Consider the following 12,948-nt stretch of genomic DNA (forward strand, 5'->3'; position numbering starts at 1 on the left):
TGAAGAGAGACGTGGCAATGGAGGTTAATTTCAGATGAATGTGGAAACAGGTTCCATTGCTGCTTCTGCAATCTTCCGCAGTTGTGTACTCTTCCTCCATTCATTTCCCCTTTCCATTGATCTCTTCCCCTAGGAAAAGTCAACATTCATTCTTAGCCTGTGCAACTCTGCAGGTCTGTCTGTATCTTTAAGGTGTCACTTCCCCCAGGAAGCCTTCCCTGACCCTCCTTCACCCTGCTCCCCTTCTCTGCACTTCCATGGTGCCCTTTGCTTATCCCCCTTCCAGCAAGGATCACCCTCTATCATAATTGTCTGTATTCTCATTCAGTTGTGAGTCTCTTAAGGGAAGGAACTTATATATATCCTTTCAGTCTTTGTTTTTTGGAAACAAAAATGAGCTATATGATATGATGGATGGCACTTAATAGGCAGTTTTAAAAGGAACCTAACTACTTCGTAATGTATGAGAGAGGCTTTTTCCTCAGGTCTGTTGTAGGATTATTGGTCAGAAAGAGCTATTTCTTCACTCAGAATGTTTCTAGTTTTTTTAGGAGTCTGAAGCTATAGTGGATTGAGATAATTTTGAAATGTGAAGCTGATTCTCTTGCTTGGCAGCTTGATCTGTGGAGGGGAATGTGTTTGACGCATGTGCTTTTTTTTTTTTTTTTTTTTTTTTTAGAGAGACCTGTTGACAGAAATTCAATCTTGATTAAGGGGTGCAGGAAGGCATCCAGTTCCCACCATGCTGGGGCTCTCTCATTAAACAGTTGGGCTTGGCCCTGACCTGTTCCATTTCCCACTAGGCCTTGTGCTTTTTATTTTTTGAAGGTTTCACATCCAGATATTTATTATTTGTGGGAGAGGCAGGATGGTGAAACTGGCATAACCCAGTAGTTACTTTTGGTTTTGTTCATGTATTTGTGCTGTCACCGTTTAGTGAGGAGAGTCAGACTTCTTCGTGGATATGTATTTAGTTACTTATTTGTTTCCTTTTGGGGGGGTAGGGGTGATGGGTATTGTCTCCTGAATTGGCCATATTAGGCCAAAAGAGAGCTCAAAAGAAGCTTTGTTAAAAAAATAGTATTTTGGTTTTAAAATTTCACCTAAATAAAGATTAGGTGTATTTAGGTTTGAGCCATTACCGTTTAACCTCTACCAATCAGATGCAGTTCTAGACCTCAGAGGACATCCCTCCTTTGGTCCTTGAGTGACCTCTTCACAGTCTCTTCTACTCTAGAATATCCACTGAGAGGTTCACACTAAGCTGCATCTTATATGTAGCAAAAGCTTTATATGCAAGAGTACAAACTTAAAAAAAGGGAAATTAAGGTGTGATGTTTTACTTTATGGGAAGATTGAGCTCAGCTTTCTCGGTATATTTAGAAGAGAGTTTTTAATTTTCCGAAGTGTTCTTTATGAACAACCTGTCAGAGAGCCTTAGTTTTTGTATAGAGCAGAGTTTACTTTTGCATTTGTCTAATAGGTTAGTATGATTTGGTTATCTATGTCATTTTTTTTTTTAAAGATTTTGTTTTTTTCCTTTTTCTCCCCAAAGCCCCCCAGTACATAGTTGTATATTCTTTCATTGTGGGTCCTTCTAGTTGTGGCATGTGGGACGCTGCCTCAGCGTGGTTTGATAAGCAGTACCATGTCCGCGCCCAGGATTTGAACCAATGAAACACTGGGTCGCCTGCAGCGGAGCGCGCGAGCTTAACCACTCGGCCACGGGGCCAGCCCCTATCTATGTCATTTTTCACGGAATATTTATGGAAAAACTATATTATAGTGACTCCAGATTTTAAAGTCCTATAGATCTGGTCTTAAAACTCGTCTCTGCTACCCATCTTGATGATCTCAGAGTAGTTCAGCTTTTTGGAGCCTGCTTCCTTATTTGTAAAACGGTAATGATGATATCTATCTTCTATATTGTTAATGCAGTTTAAGTGAGATGATTTATGTGAAGTGTCTGGTAAGGTGCTTGGACAGTAGTAGACAGTCGGTGTTTGGAAGTTGTTATTATCCATAAATGGGTTTTATCTCTTACTCCTTGACGTTTGATCTTGATCTATATACATATCTATTTTTAACTAAATATGAGAGGCAGTGGATAGTGCACTGGATGAGAACACACCCTTTAGGGCCTCTCTTAAGTTCAAGTCCTGGCTTGACTACTTCTTAGCTGCGTGACCATGAACAACTAGTAAATCTCTCTGTGCCTCAGTTTCCTCATCTGTAAAGTGAAGATAATAACAGTACCTACTTCATAGGATTATTGTGAGGATTTGGTGAGTTAATACTTGTAAAACACTGCCAACAGTGTCTGGCATGTCATAAGTATTCAGTAATTAATAGCTATTATTTTTAACTTCTTTTTTAAGTTTAAATACCTTTTTATTAAGTCAATACCCAGGAACATTTTGTTCTTAGACAAAAACATTAAAAAAGAAAGAGGATGTGTAGCATTTGATAAGTGAAGTTAGCAGCCAGTTGACAGACATGTAAATGGAAGCATTATTTCCAAAAATCAATAGGTTTAATAATTATTGCTGGATTATCAAGAATATTTAATAAAAATTCCAGAAAGCCCAGTAACTTCTGCACTGTAAACATAGATTTAGGGGGAAATAAATACTGCTTAACTAGTTCTTTAAACTGAAAAGATATGCATTTATATAATAAAACATATTCAAAGAATGTAAAAGTTCATATAGCGAAAAGTCTTCCCCTGACCCAGAATTCCCAGCTCTCTTCCCAGACCCAAATACTGTTAATACTTTTGTGTCTCCTTCCACAGTAGTCTATGTATGGACAAAGGGAGATATGAGTATATATTACCCCTTTCTCTCTTTTTAACATGAATGAAAGCATGCACTTCCGCATTTTGCTTTTCTCACTTAATAGCTCTTGGAGCTCATTCTGTACATATCACATATGCAAAGTTACAGTATATTAAAGTTATGTAATATTTTATTATATGGTTGTGCCATAGTTATTCAACCAATCTCCTATTGGTGGAATTTGGGTTTTCAGTGTTTTGGCTCATAAACAATGCTATAGTGAACTTTCTTATACTTAACATATGCATAAATACATATTTGTAAGATAAACTTCTACATTTGACAAGATCTATCAAAAAGAAAAATGTAAATTGCCCTTCAAAGAGGCTAGCAGTGTAGCTCCATAACTGAAAAAAGAAAAAAGAGTGTGAGGGGGTTAAATTTGAATACTTTCCAGGTGGTTTTCAGCAGCGTGCTTTGGTGGGATCATGGATTTTAGGAGGCTAAGTGGGGTTGCTGCGTATTACATTCTTGCCTCTTCCCTCCCCCAGCTTTAGTTGTCTTCATTACATTCCTGCCTGGGAAGTGTTCCCAGTGACCTGGGTTAGGCATTAAGATCATGGGAATCCAAAATTTTCCCATGTCTTCCAGCATGTTTGTTCACAAGAACAGGAAAACTTCCTCCTTGTAGCAGGGGAATTTTAACCACTGTCAGTCGCTGGGGAATCTTTCTGTGAGGGTCCTTTGAATACAAATGTTGTCAAGGAGAAGAAAGGTATCAGTAGGTCAAAAGGCAGTGATAACATCTTACGGTAGTGTATTTCATGGCACTTGAAATCCCTTGTCATTTGTTTGTGGGAAGTAGGTAGCCAAAAAGGTAGAGTAACTTGCCTGTTGTCATATACATCTAGTAAATGCCAGAGACTGGGCTAGAATTCTGGGCTTCTATATTAGTTGGGATTGTTTTTGGCTATAAGTGACAGAAAATGTGACTATAAGGGCTTATACAAAAAAAGTATTACTGTCTGGAAGTAGAGGTTGCTGATATTTGATCATCAATGATCAGTAGCTCATTGATGTCAGGACCAATGTCTCTTATTCTCTTGGCTATCCACCCGTGTGTACAATGGCTGCTCTAGCTCTAGCCATTACATCTGCCTTCAAGGCAAGAAGAAAGGTGAAGGGAAAGGGCAGGAACAAGGGCGATAGCTGTATCAGGAAACTAAGCGTTCTCCTTTGAATCCGTCAGCAGATTCCAACTTCATTGTCATTGGCCAGAACTGTCCGTGGCTACTCCAAAGCTTGCAAGGTGGCTATCTAGGAGGTGACTTTCGTTATAGCGTGCTTCCTACTGTTTTGATGATGTTCAATGAAAAATATTTAATCTTGGCTTGACTTAAGCTGTGTTAATCTCTAATTCTCTTTCTACTTATAGTTCATACTATGTAATTTAAATATTGTATACTATTTTATCTTATTTATTGAGTGTGATAGGATTTTAGCTCCTGTCTAGATTTCAAATTCCTTTGTGTTGAGACTAGATCTGCTTTTTGTGTGAGACATAGAGTCTCATCCTTGAATATCAGTGAGAAAGGAGCTCCGATCTCAAGCCCACATCTTATGGCCACTAGCAAGTGTATAATATGAGTAGACTGCTAGTAATAGGTTACTGAGTTAAGTTGCATAATGAAAGTAGAAATGGGGGAGAATGAAAAATTTAGAATGAGCATAGTGAAGAATCCTCTGTTCAGGGCAACAGATAATGGAGAATGGATCTACTTGGAAATACATACAGTACTATTTTCTGTGCGAATAGAGGCCTTAACTACATTAACATGCTTCTCTACTTCACAGAGTGAGAGAGCAAAATGATGTGGAAAGAACATTGTACGGAAGTCAGGAGCCTCAGTTCTAAATCTAGTTCTGCCTTTATGTAACTGTGTGATATTGGGCAAGTCATTTAATCTCTCTTACCTTCAGCTTCCTCTTCTATGATGGGGATAATAATCGCTGCTTTATAGGATTGTTGAGAGCATTAGAAATAGTATGTATTTAGTACTTTATGGTGCCTGGCATGCATAAGCGTCTTTGGTAACTGTTTTTACTATGATCATTAGTAATATTGTTGTGTGATCTTGGAGGACCCTTTTTGCTTTAATTAATCCTTATCTATAAACTGCAAAAATTAGGTATTATCTGAGATTCCTCCCAATTCCAAAATGTCGTGTTTCTACAAGTACCTCAGCTGGGATTGTAATAAAGGTATCTGTGGAGTGCTGGCTGCACTGAGTCCATAGGAGAGACCACGGCAAGGTGAAGTTCTCTGATGTATAGATTGATGTCACTATGTAAACCAAATATTTGTCAGAACTAATGTTTCTGAGGCACTGAAGTGCCTTCTGAATTACTCCAGTCCACTGAGAGAAGCTAATGAAATGTTGGCCAAACCACTGAGCAGCAATGAGGTTGGGTGTAACTAATCTTATGATTTATCTCAGAGTATAGGTATAGTGGTACAGTACAGAGAAAATGAGCACTGAGGACTGTTAGTGCCCAGAATTGGTGATGGTTTAGGGAACTGGCACACCTCCCTGGTAATTTAAGTGGATATTACTCTTCTTCTGAGGACCCTTTTCACAGTATGTATCAAGAGCTAGCAATTCCATCTTTAAGAATTTAACTTAAGGGAAGAATTATAGATGTGTACGGAAATTGAGCTACAAGGATATTCTCCCAGTAGTATCTTTAAAGTAAAAATATTGGGGGGCTGGCCCCGTGGCTGAGTGGTTAAGTTCCCGTGCTCAGCTGCAGGTGGCCCAGTGTTTTGTTGGTTCGAATCCTGGGTGCGGACATGGCACTGCTCGTCAAGCCACACTAAGGCAGCGTCCCACATGCCACAACTAGAAGGACCCACAACGAAGAATATACAACTATGCACTGGGGGGCTTTGGGGAGAAAAAGGAAAAATAAAATCTTTAAAAAATATATATATATATTGGGGAAAGCCTAAAAATAGGAGATAAGTAAATTATGATACAGCCATCAATTGATGATTTGTCTATATTTATCTACATGGGAAATGCTCACAATATGTGAAGCTGATTCAAAATGTCAATGATCCCATTTAGAAAAAAAAGTTTGTGTGTGTGTATATATACAGAGAGAGAGAGTCTGGAATAGTGTGGCATTGTGGATTACTATTGTTTTTATAAAATTTTTTGTCATCTAATTTTTTTAATGAGCATGTATTTTTATAGTAAAATAAGGGCTTAGAGAAAGGTACTTAATTGAATAAACATGTATGCAAGTGATTACTGGTATCTGCTTCTCTTCCAAGATACAGAATACTTTAAGTACATGTCGTTCCCTGGATGAAGACAAATGGCTCATTGGGTTTCACAGGGAAATTATTTGCCAGTGAGTGTGGCCTCTGGGCTATTTTTCCAGACTACTTCCAGCTATTTTTTTTAACCATACAGGGCTAGAGTGGAGGCTAACTTTAAACCTACACAGGTTTCCACAGGAGAGAGGGGAACTTTGTACCTAGGAGTAGGGATGGACCCATATCTTTGACTTATTTCTTTTACCTAATCATGTTGTGCCTTTTATGTATTTTTTAAAGTCTTTTTCTTCATGCCCAAGAGTAGTATTTTTATGAAAATATTTCTAATGAAAGAAAACCTATCCTTGGCAAAACTGTATTGAGCTCTTAGTATGTGTGAGATATTGTTCTGAGCACCTTGATGGATGAGGTATACACAAGTGAGTAAAATCCATCCTTGTCTTCAGGAACTTACGGACTACTGGGAGAGACATTTACATAGGTAACTAATATAAAATTGGATGGTAAACAAAGCACTATGGCTTTGGAGAGGCAACAATTGTGCGTGATAGGTGGAAATTGGAAAGAGTTTATAGAGAATTGAATTGGATTTTGAATGATGAGTAAGATTTTGGTTGGTAGGTATAAAATTTAATGGTGTGCTTGATAAATTGGATAATTCAGGGCAGAGAGAGAGTAAATTGGATGCAGGGGAGGCTAGAGATGAGAAAATGGTAGATTGAGGGAAAATAACAAATGGAAAACACCTAGCACAGTTGTTGCAGGTACTCATCAAACCTTGCCTCTTTCTAATTCTTGCATATTTACCTCAAGGGGTCTTTAAGTTACCAAAAAAGAAAAGCTGATTTTTGTTTGATTTGAAAAGTAAGGCATATTGTCCACTTGATTTTCAGAATTACGAATGTGATAGTCAAAGCAAAGAAATTGCTAGAGAATCAGTACGTAAATGTGCAGCCAAGTTTCTGAACCGTTTCTTTCCTTAGAAGGTGACCTGTCGAGAAGAGTGACACGGATACTGGGAAAAACCTGCTCTTCTGTGCCGAGGGGGGGCACAATGTCACAAGTTAAAACCTCTTATTCCTATGATGCTCCCATGGACTTCATCAATTTTACATCTTTGGATGATGAGGAAGATACCCAAAACATAGATTCTTGGTTTGGTAAGTATCTGCTTTCTCGGGCCATTTTAAGGGTTAGTGTCTTGCTTTGTTCTGAGGACCTTTAAAAAATAGAAGAGATTGTAAGAGAATAACTGAAATATAAATTCCTTTCTGCACGAAGATACGTTGTCATCTTTGATATGATAGAAATAATTGAAATGCCCAGTATTTGGGGAATGGACTATCAGTACAAATCAATGTTGTTTTGGAGTTAAGAATGACAAATATTTAAGGTTTAGGGTCATATGGGAAAATCCAGATGACACTCCATTGAGTGAAACTCTAGGACTGTCTGTAGTGATGGTAGTCACATAAAAACTTGCTCTATTGTCGTTAGGCATAGAGTGTAATATTACACCTAGGATATTGACAATGATACAATTCACCAATCTTAGATCTCTCTAGTTTCATGTGTACTCGTTTTTGTTTATGTGTATTAATGAAATGAATTGAATGAATTTTATCACCTGTGTAGGTTTGTATATCCACCACCACAGTCAAGATATTGAACAGTTCTAGCATCACAAGGATCCTAATGTTGCCCTTTTGTAACTACACGCACCTCCCTCTTGCTACCCCTCCCCAATACGTTTTTAAATGGAGGGATTATGCTACTCAGAACCCAATCCCCAGACAGAGGTAGGATTGCCTGATGGTTTATGTAATATGGCATAAACCCTGACACCAGGCCAACAATAAATAAGCATATGCCTATGTTGTCATATTACTTTGGAATAATATGTCAGACCAATGATGTATCAGGCAAATAGCTGCTGGAGCCCCTTCATTTTATTCTTTCTTATGTCCTCGTCCTCCTTATCATTATTATTATTATTTTTTTAAGGATTGGCACCTGAGGGGCCAGCCCCGTGGCCGAGTGGTTAAGTTCGTGCGCTCTGCTGCAGCAGCCCAGGGTTTCACCAGTTTGGATCTTGGGCACAGACATGGCACCGCTCATCAAGCCACGCTGAGGCGGCATCCCACATGCCCCAACTAGAAGGATCCACAACTAAAAATATACAACTATGTACCGGGGGGGGCTTTGGGGAGAAAAAGGAAAAATAAAATCTTAAAAAAAATTGGCACCTGAGCTAACATCTGTTGCCAATCTTTTTTTTCCTTTCTTCTCCCTGAGCCCCCCAGTACATAGTTATAGGTCCTTCTAAGTTGTGTTATGTGGGACGCCGCCTTAGCATGGCCTGATGACTGGTGCCATGTACACGCCCAGGATCCAAACTGGTGAGACCCTGGGCCACCAAAGCAGAGTGTGCAAACTTAACCACTTGGCCGAGGGGCCGGCCCCTTATCCTCGTATTAAGAGAAATCAGTATGTGATAGGGGACAAAAATGAGTCCATTGCAACTGCTTTTCACTTATGATGCAGTGTCAATGTGATGTGATGTGACGGCATATGCCATTCTCTTGGAAAAGGACTTTAATGTTATCCAGTGGGGATTCTGAGAGGAGGGGTCTGTTGGCAGTGGTGTAGGAGGAAGTGTGGATGAGAGGACTAGCTGCCGTATAGTGGTCTTCCCCATGCCCTTGCTTCACTGAAACCCTGAGGAAAAGGCTGGATTGTCTGCCTACCTCTTTTTCTAAGTTTTTTAAAACTAAAAGAGGAAATGCAGCAGTCCCCCCTTATCCCTGGGGAATACGTTCCTTGTTGATGGTTTAGATGATGCTCTTACCTTTTCACTTATATATAAACAACAATAACTTCTCTTTGGCCTATCCAAATTGCCAGCATCACTTCTCTTGTGCTTTGGGGCCATTATTAGATAAAAAGGGTTACTTGATGCAAGCACTGTGATACCACGATAGTCGATTTAATAACCAAGGTGGCAAATACAGAGTGGATACAAAGGGATGATTCATGTCCTGGGCAGGACAAAGCAGAACTGCAAGATTCATCATGCTATTCAGAACAGCATGCAATTTAAAACTTATGAACTGTTTATTTCTGGAATTTTCCATTTTATTATTTTTGAACTGCGGTTGACTGCAGGTAACTGAAACTGTGGCATGTGAAACCATGGATAAGGGGGGACTATTGTATTAGTATAACAGTACTATTAAATACAATTTGGAAGAAAAAAAATTAAGTCCCACTGTTTTTTCAAAACCACCTTAGTTCTAATATATTACTTTCTAATTTTCTTCCAAATAATCACCTTTTTTTTTCTTTTGAGGAAGATTAGCCCTGAGCTAACTGCTGCTGCCAATCCTTCTCTTTTTGCTGAGGAAGACTAGCCCTGAGCTAACATCCGTGCCCATCTTCCTCCACTTTATATGTGGAATGCCTACCACAGCATGGCTTGCCAAGCAGTGCCATGTCTGCACCCAGGATCTGAACTGGCGAACCCCAGGCCACTGAAGTGGAACGTGTGCACTTAACCGCTGTGCCACTGGGCCAGCCCCTAATCACATCTTTTTACACAGTTGCAATCAGTGTATATGCACAGTGTTATTCCTGGGGCTCACTGCATTCTTGAAGCTTCTATCAGTAGGCTGTTGGTAGAAGAGACATTTCTCTGCTTTGTGCTGACTTTCAGGCACAGCTGACTTTAACCTAAGGTAAAAATCCTTGAGAGAGCCTGGTTCTATTCTGTCCTCACACACCCTCCACTCCCCTCTTACCACCCCAGCTGAGAAAGAACCTCACCTCAAATAGACTATAAGGTGTCCCTTGTAAGTCCTGTAGATCTTGGTGGCTACAGTTTGATTTGAGAGGAACATGATGTATTAGCTGGTGGATAAGGCCAGCTCGCACTTGTATGCTCCTGAACGTGTATCAGGCAAAGATAAGGAGCTGTTTACAAAGCAGAGTCTGCACTCCTCCTCTTCTAGAATACATTATTCAGTGTTGCCAATGTTTTAGTGAGAGTTTTTACAGTCTCTATCTCTGATGTATAATGTGTACTCATTTCCTTTGCCAAATGAGTTAGAAGTGCACCGGTAGGGGCTTTAAGGCCACGTTTTAAGCGCGCGGCCCTGATTTATTTTGCTTCCTTGCTGATTGTTAGATGACAATGCTCTTACCTTTTCACAGAGGAGAAGGCCAATTTGGAGAATAAATTTCCTGGGAAGAACGGGACAAGAGGGCTTTTTCAGGGCAAAACTCCGCTGAGGAAGGCTAATCCTCAGCAAGCTATTGTCACACCTTTGAGACCAGGTAAGAAAGAACATCTTTAAAAAAAGCTCCTTGGCAGAATGATGGAACTAGGAGCCTGCCTGAGGGATCTGAGGAATTACCTGAATGCTGTATCCTTTGGTTTATTATTGGTGAAATGGGCTAATCTATTTCATGGTGAAGGTGCAACTAATGATGTGCTACACTTTTTTTTTGTTAAATTTCTTGAAACTTAAGCTAACATAGAATTTCATTGCCAGAAACATAGCTGTTTTCTTTTCATGACAAGATTTAATGTAACCTAACCTGGGTCTGGCTGGGAAACAAAAGAGCAGGAGAGAAGAATGTACTGCTTGCCATTGTACAAGAATTCTTTGAGTCATGTATCTGATTTTAAAAGATGATGACATTTAAACTGGTGGTTACTAAATCTGCAGGATATTGTCTATTTGGTCAGAACAAAAGAAGCATTGTTTAAGAGGTCATAAATCCTTGAAAATGGTTTTTTCTCGAAATAACAGCTATATTTATATATAATTCATGTATACAATTCACCTAAAGTGTACCTTTCATGTTTTTTTTATAGTGTATTCATAGAGTTGTTGTGTAACCACCACTACAATCGATTTAGAGCATTTGAAAATTCCTCTTATGGGTAAATCTGAAATTGACCTCAGTTACACTATTAACTGGAGGAGCCATATCAGGGAAATAGCTGTGTTTTCAGTGGACCTCTCTAGTTTGCAGAGTCTGAGCAGCTGGGCTGACTTTGAAATAATTCATGAGTACAGATGATATCTGTTGGATTCAGGATCTGGACAAAGACCCTGAACTTTTGCATCCATCTTTTTTGTACGAGGGATTAGAGCTGTGTGGCATGTTTTACTTGATGAGCATGGAATGCCTGTGACCTGTGGCCTGAGCACTGTATTCTTGGGTGAATTTCATCAGTTCATTAAGTGTGGCAGATTTTCTGTTGGTTTGATGGTCTTTGTGCTCTTCTTGAATTGAAACGGGGGTTGTAATGTTACGTAGTTTTTCTGGACCACTTTCTTTTTAAGGCTGTTTTGTTAACAGTAGGCCCCAAAGCAAGAGACCTCTGCTAGGCCTATTCTGTGACAAAGACCATGCACACTGCTTATATGCATGCTCCTTAGACTCCTCAGAGTCTTTATGTTCTTAGGGCACATTCCCACCTGTCTATTAGTGCTGTTCAATCTGCCTAGAATACCCTTACTCTAACTGAAAAGTTCCTACTCATCATTCAAGGTCCAGCTCAAATATTCTTTTTTCTCTAATTCCTCTTATTTGTGTTCTTAGAGTGCTCTTCATACCTCTTTTTTTTTTCTGAGGAAGATGCATCCTGAGCTAACATCTGTTGCTGATCTGCCTCTTGCTTTTTTATGTGAGCTGCCACCACAGCATGGCCAGTGACAGATGAATAGTGTGATTCCATGCCTGGGAACTGAACCCAGCCCACAGAAGTGGAGCATGCTGAACTTAAACCACTAGGCCATAGGGGCTGGCCCTCATACCTCTATTTTAATTTCATTTTCCTACTATGTTGCTAATACAAAGAAATAAAATTAATTTTTATATATTGATCTTTTATCCTGCAACCTTCTTTTCTTCTTCTTCTTTTTTTTCCCTTTGGTGAGGAAGATTGGCCCTGAGCTAGCATCTTATTGTCAATCTTCCTCTTTTTGCTTGAGGAAAATTGTTGCTGACCTAACATCTGTGCCAATCTTCATCTATTTTGTATGTGGGATGCCACCAGAGCATGGCTTGACGAGTGGTGTGTAGGTCTGCGCCTGGGATCTGAACCCACAAACCCCAGGCCGCTGAAGCGGAGGACACAAAGTTAACCCCTATGCCACCAGGCCGGCCCCTATCCTCCAACCTTCTAAACTCATTTATTAGCTTTAGTAGCTTTTTTGTAGATTCCATCAGATTTCTACATAGATGATCCCGTCATCTGCGAATATGCCTTTTATTTCTTTTTCTTGCTTATTGCACTGACTAGAACGTTTAGTAGGATGTTGGATGGGAGTAGAGAGAGTAGACGTGCTTGTTTTATTCCTGATCTTAGGGCAAAAGCATTCAGGCTTCCACCATTAAGTATGGTGTTAACTGTAGTTTTCTCATAGATACCCTTTATCAGGCTGAGAAAGTTCCCTTCTATTCCTGTTTTGCTGATAATTTTTATCAGTAATAGATGCTAGATTTTGTCAAATGCGTTTTCTGCATATATTGAGATGATTTATATGATTCTTTTTCCAGTCTATTAATATGTTGAGTTACACTGATTTTCCAATGTTAAGCCAACCTTGTATTTCTGGGATGAACTCCAATTGGTCATGATGGTGTTTTTCTTTTTATGTATTTTTAGGTTCAGTTTGCTACATTTTTGTTAAGAATTTCTGCCTCTGTTATTCATGAGGGATATCATTCTGTATTTTTCCATTCTTGTGATGCTTTTGTTTGATTTTGATAGAGTAATGCTGGCCTTACTCTATAAATATTCCCTTTTCTTCATTT

General features: G+C 39.3%; 1 protein-coding gene across 4 annotated transcripts in view; it reads left to right on the forward strand.

Annotated features, from left to right (window-relative positions):
• The window catches only part of TPX2 (TPX2 microtubule nucleation factor), a 53,611-nt gene that overhangs the window by 5,457 nt on the left and 35,206 nt on the right, over nt 1–12,948 (forward strand). For 2 of the 4 annotated variants that reach the window (XM_008532557.2, XM_008532558.2), the window contains exons 3-4: nt 7,104–7,280; nt 10,330–10,452. In XM_008532557.2, the coding sequence (XP_008530779.1) occupies nt 7,175–7,280; nt 10,330–10,452 (229 nt within the window). In that variant the 5' untranslated portion in view covers nt 7,104–7,174. The remainder of the gene's footprint in view (nt 1–7,103; nt 7,281–10,329; nt 10,453–12,948) is intronic. The other 2 variants (XM_070589069.1, XM_070589070.1) reach the window with 1 other exon arrangement.

Source organism: Equus przewalskii, chromosome 21 (assembly GCF_037783145.1).
Source record: "Equus przewalskii isolate Varuska chromosome 21, EquPr2, whole genome shotgun sequence".
NCBI lineage: Eukaryota > Metazoa > Chordata > Mammalia > Perissodactyla > Equidae > Equus > Equus przewalskii.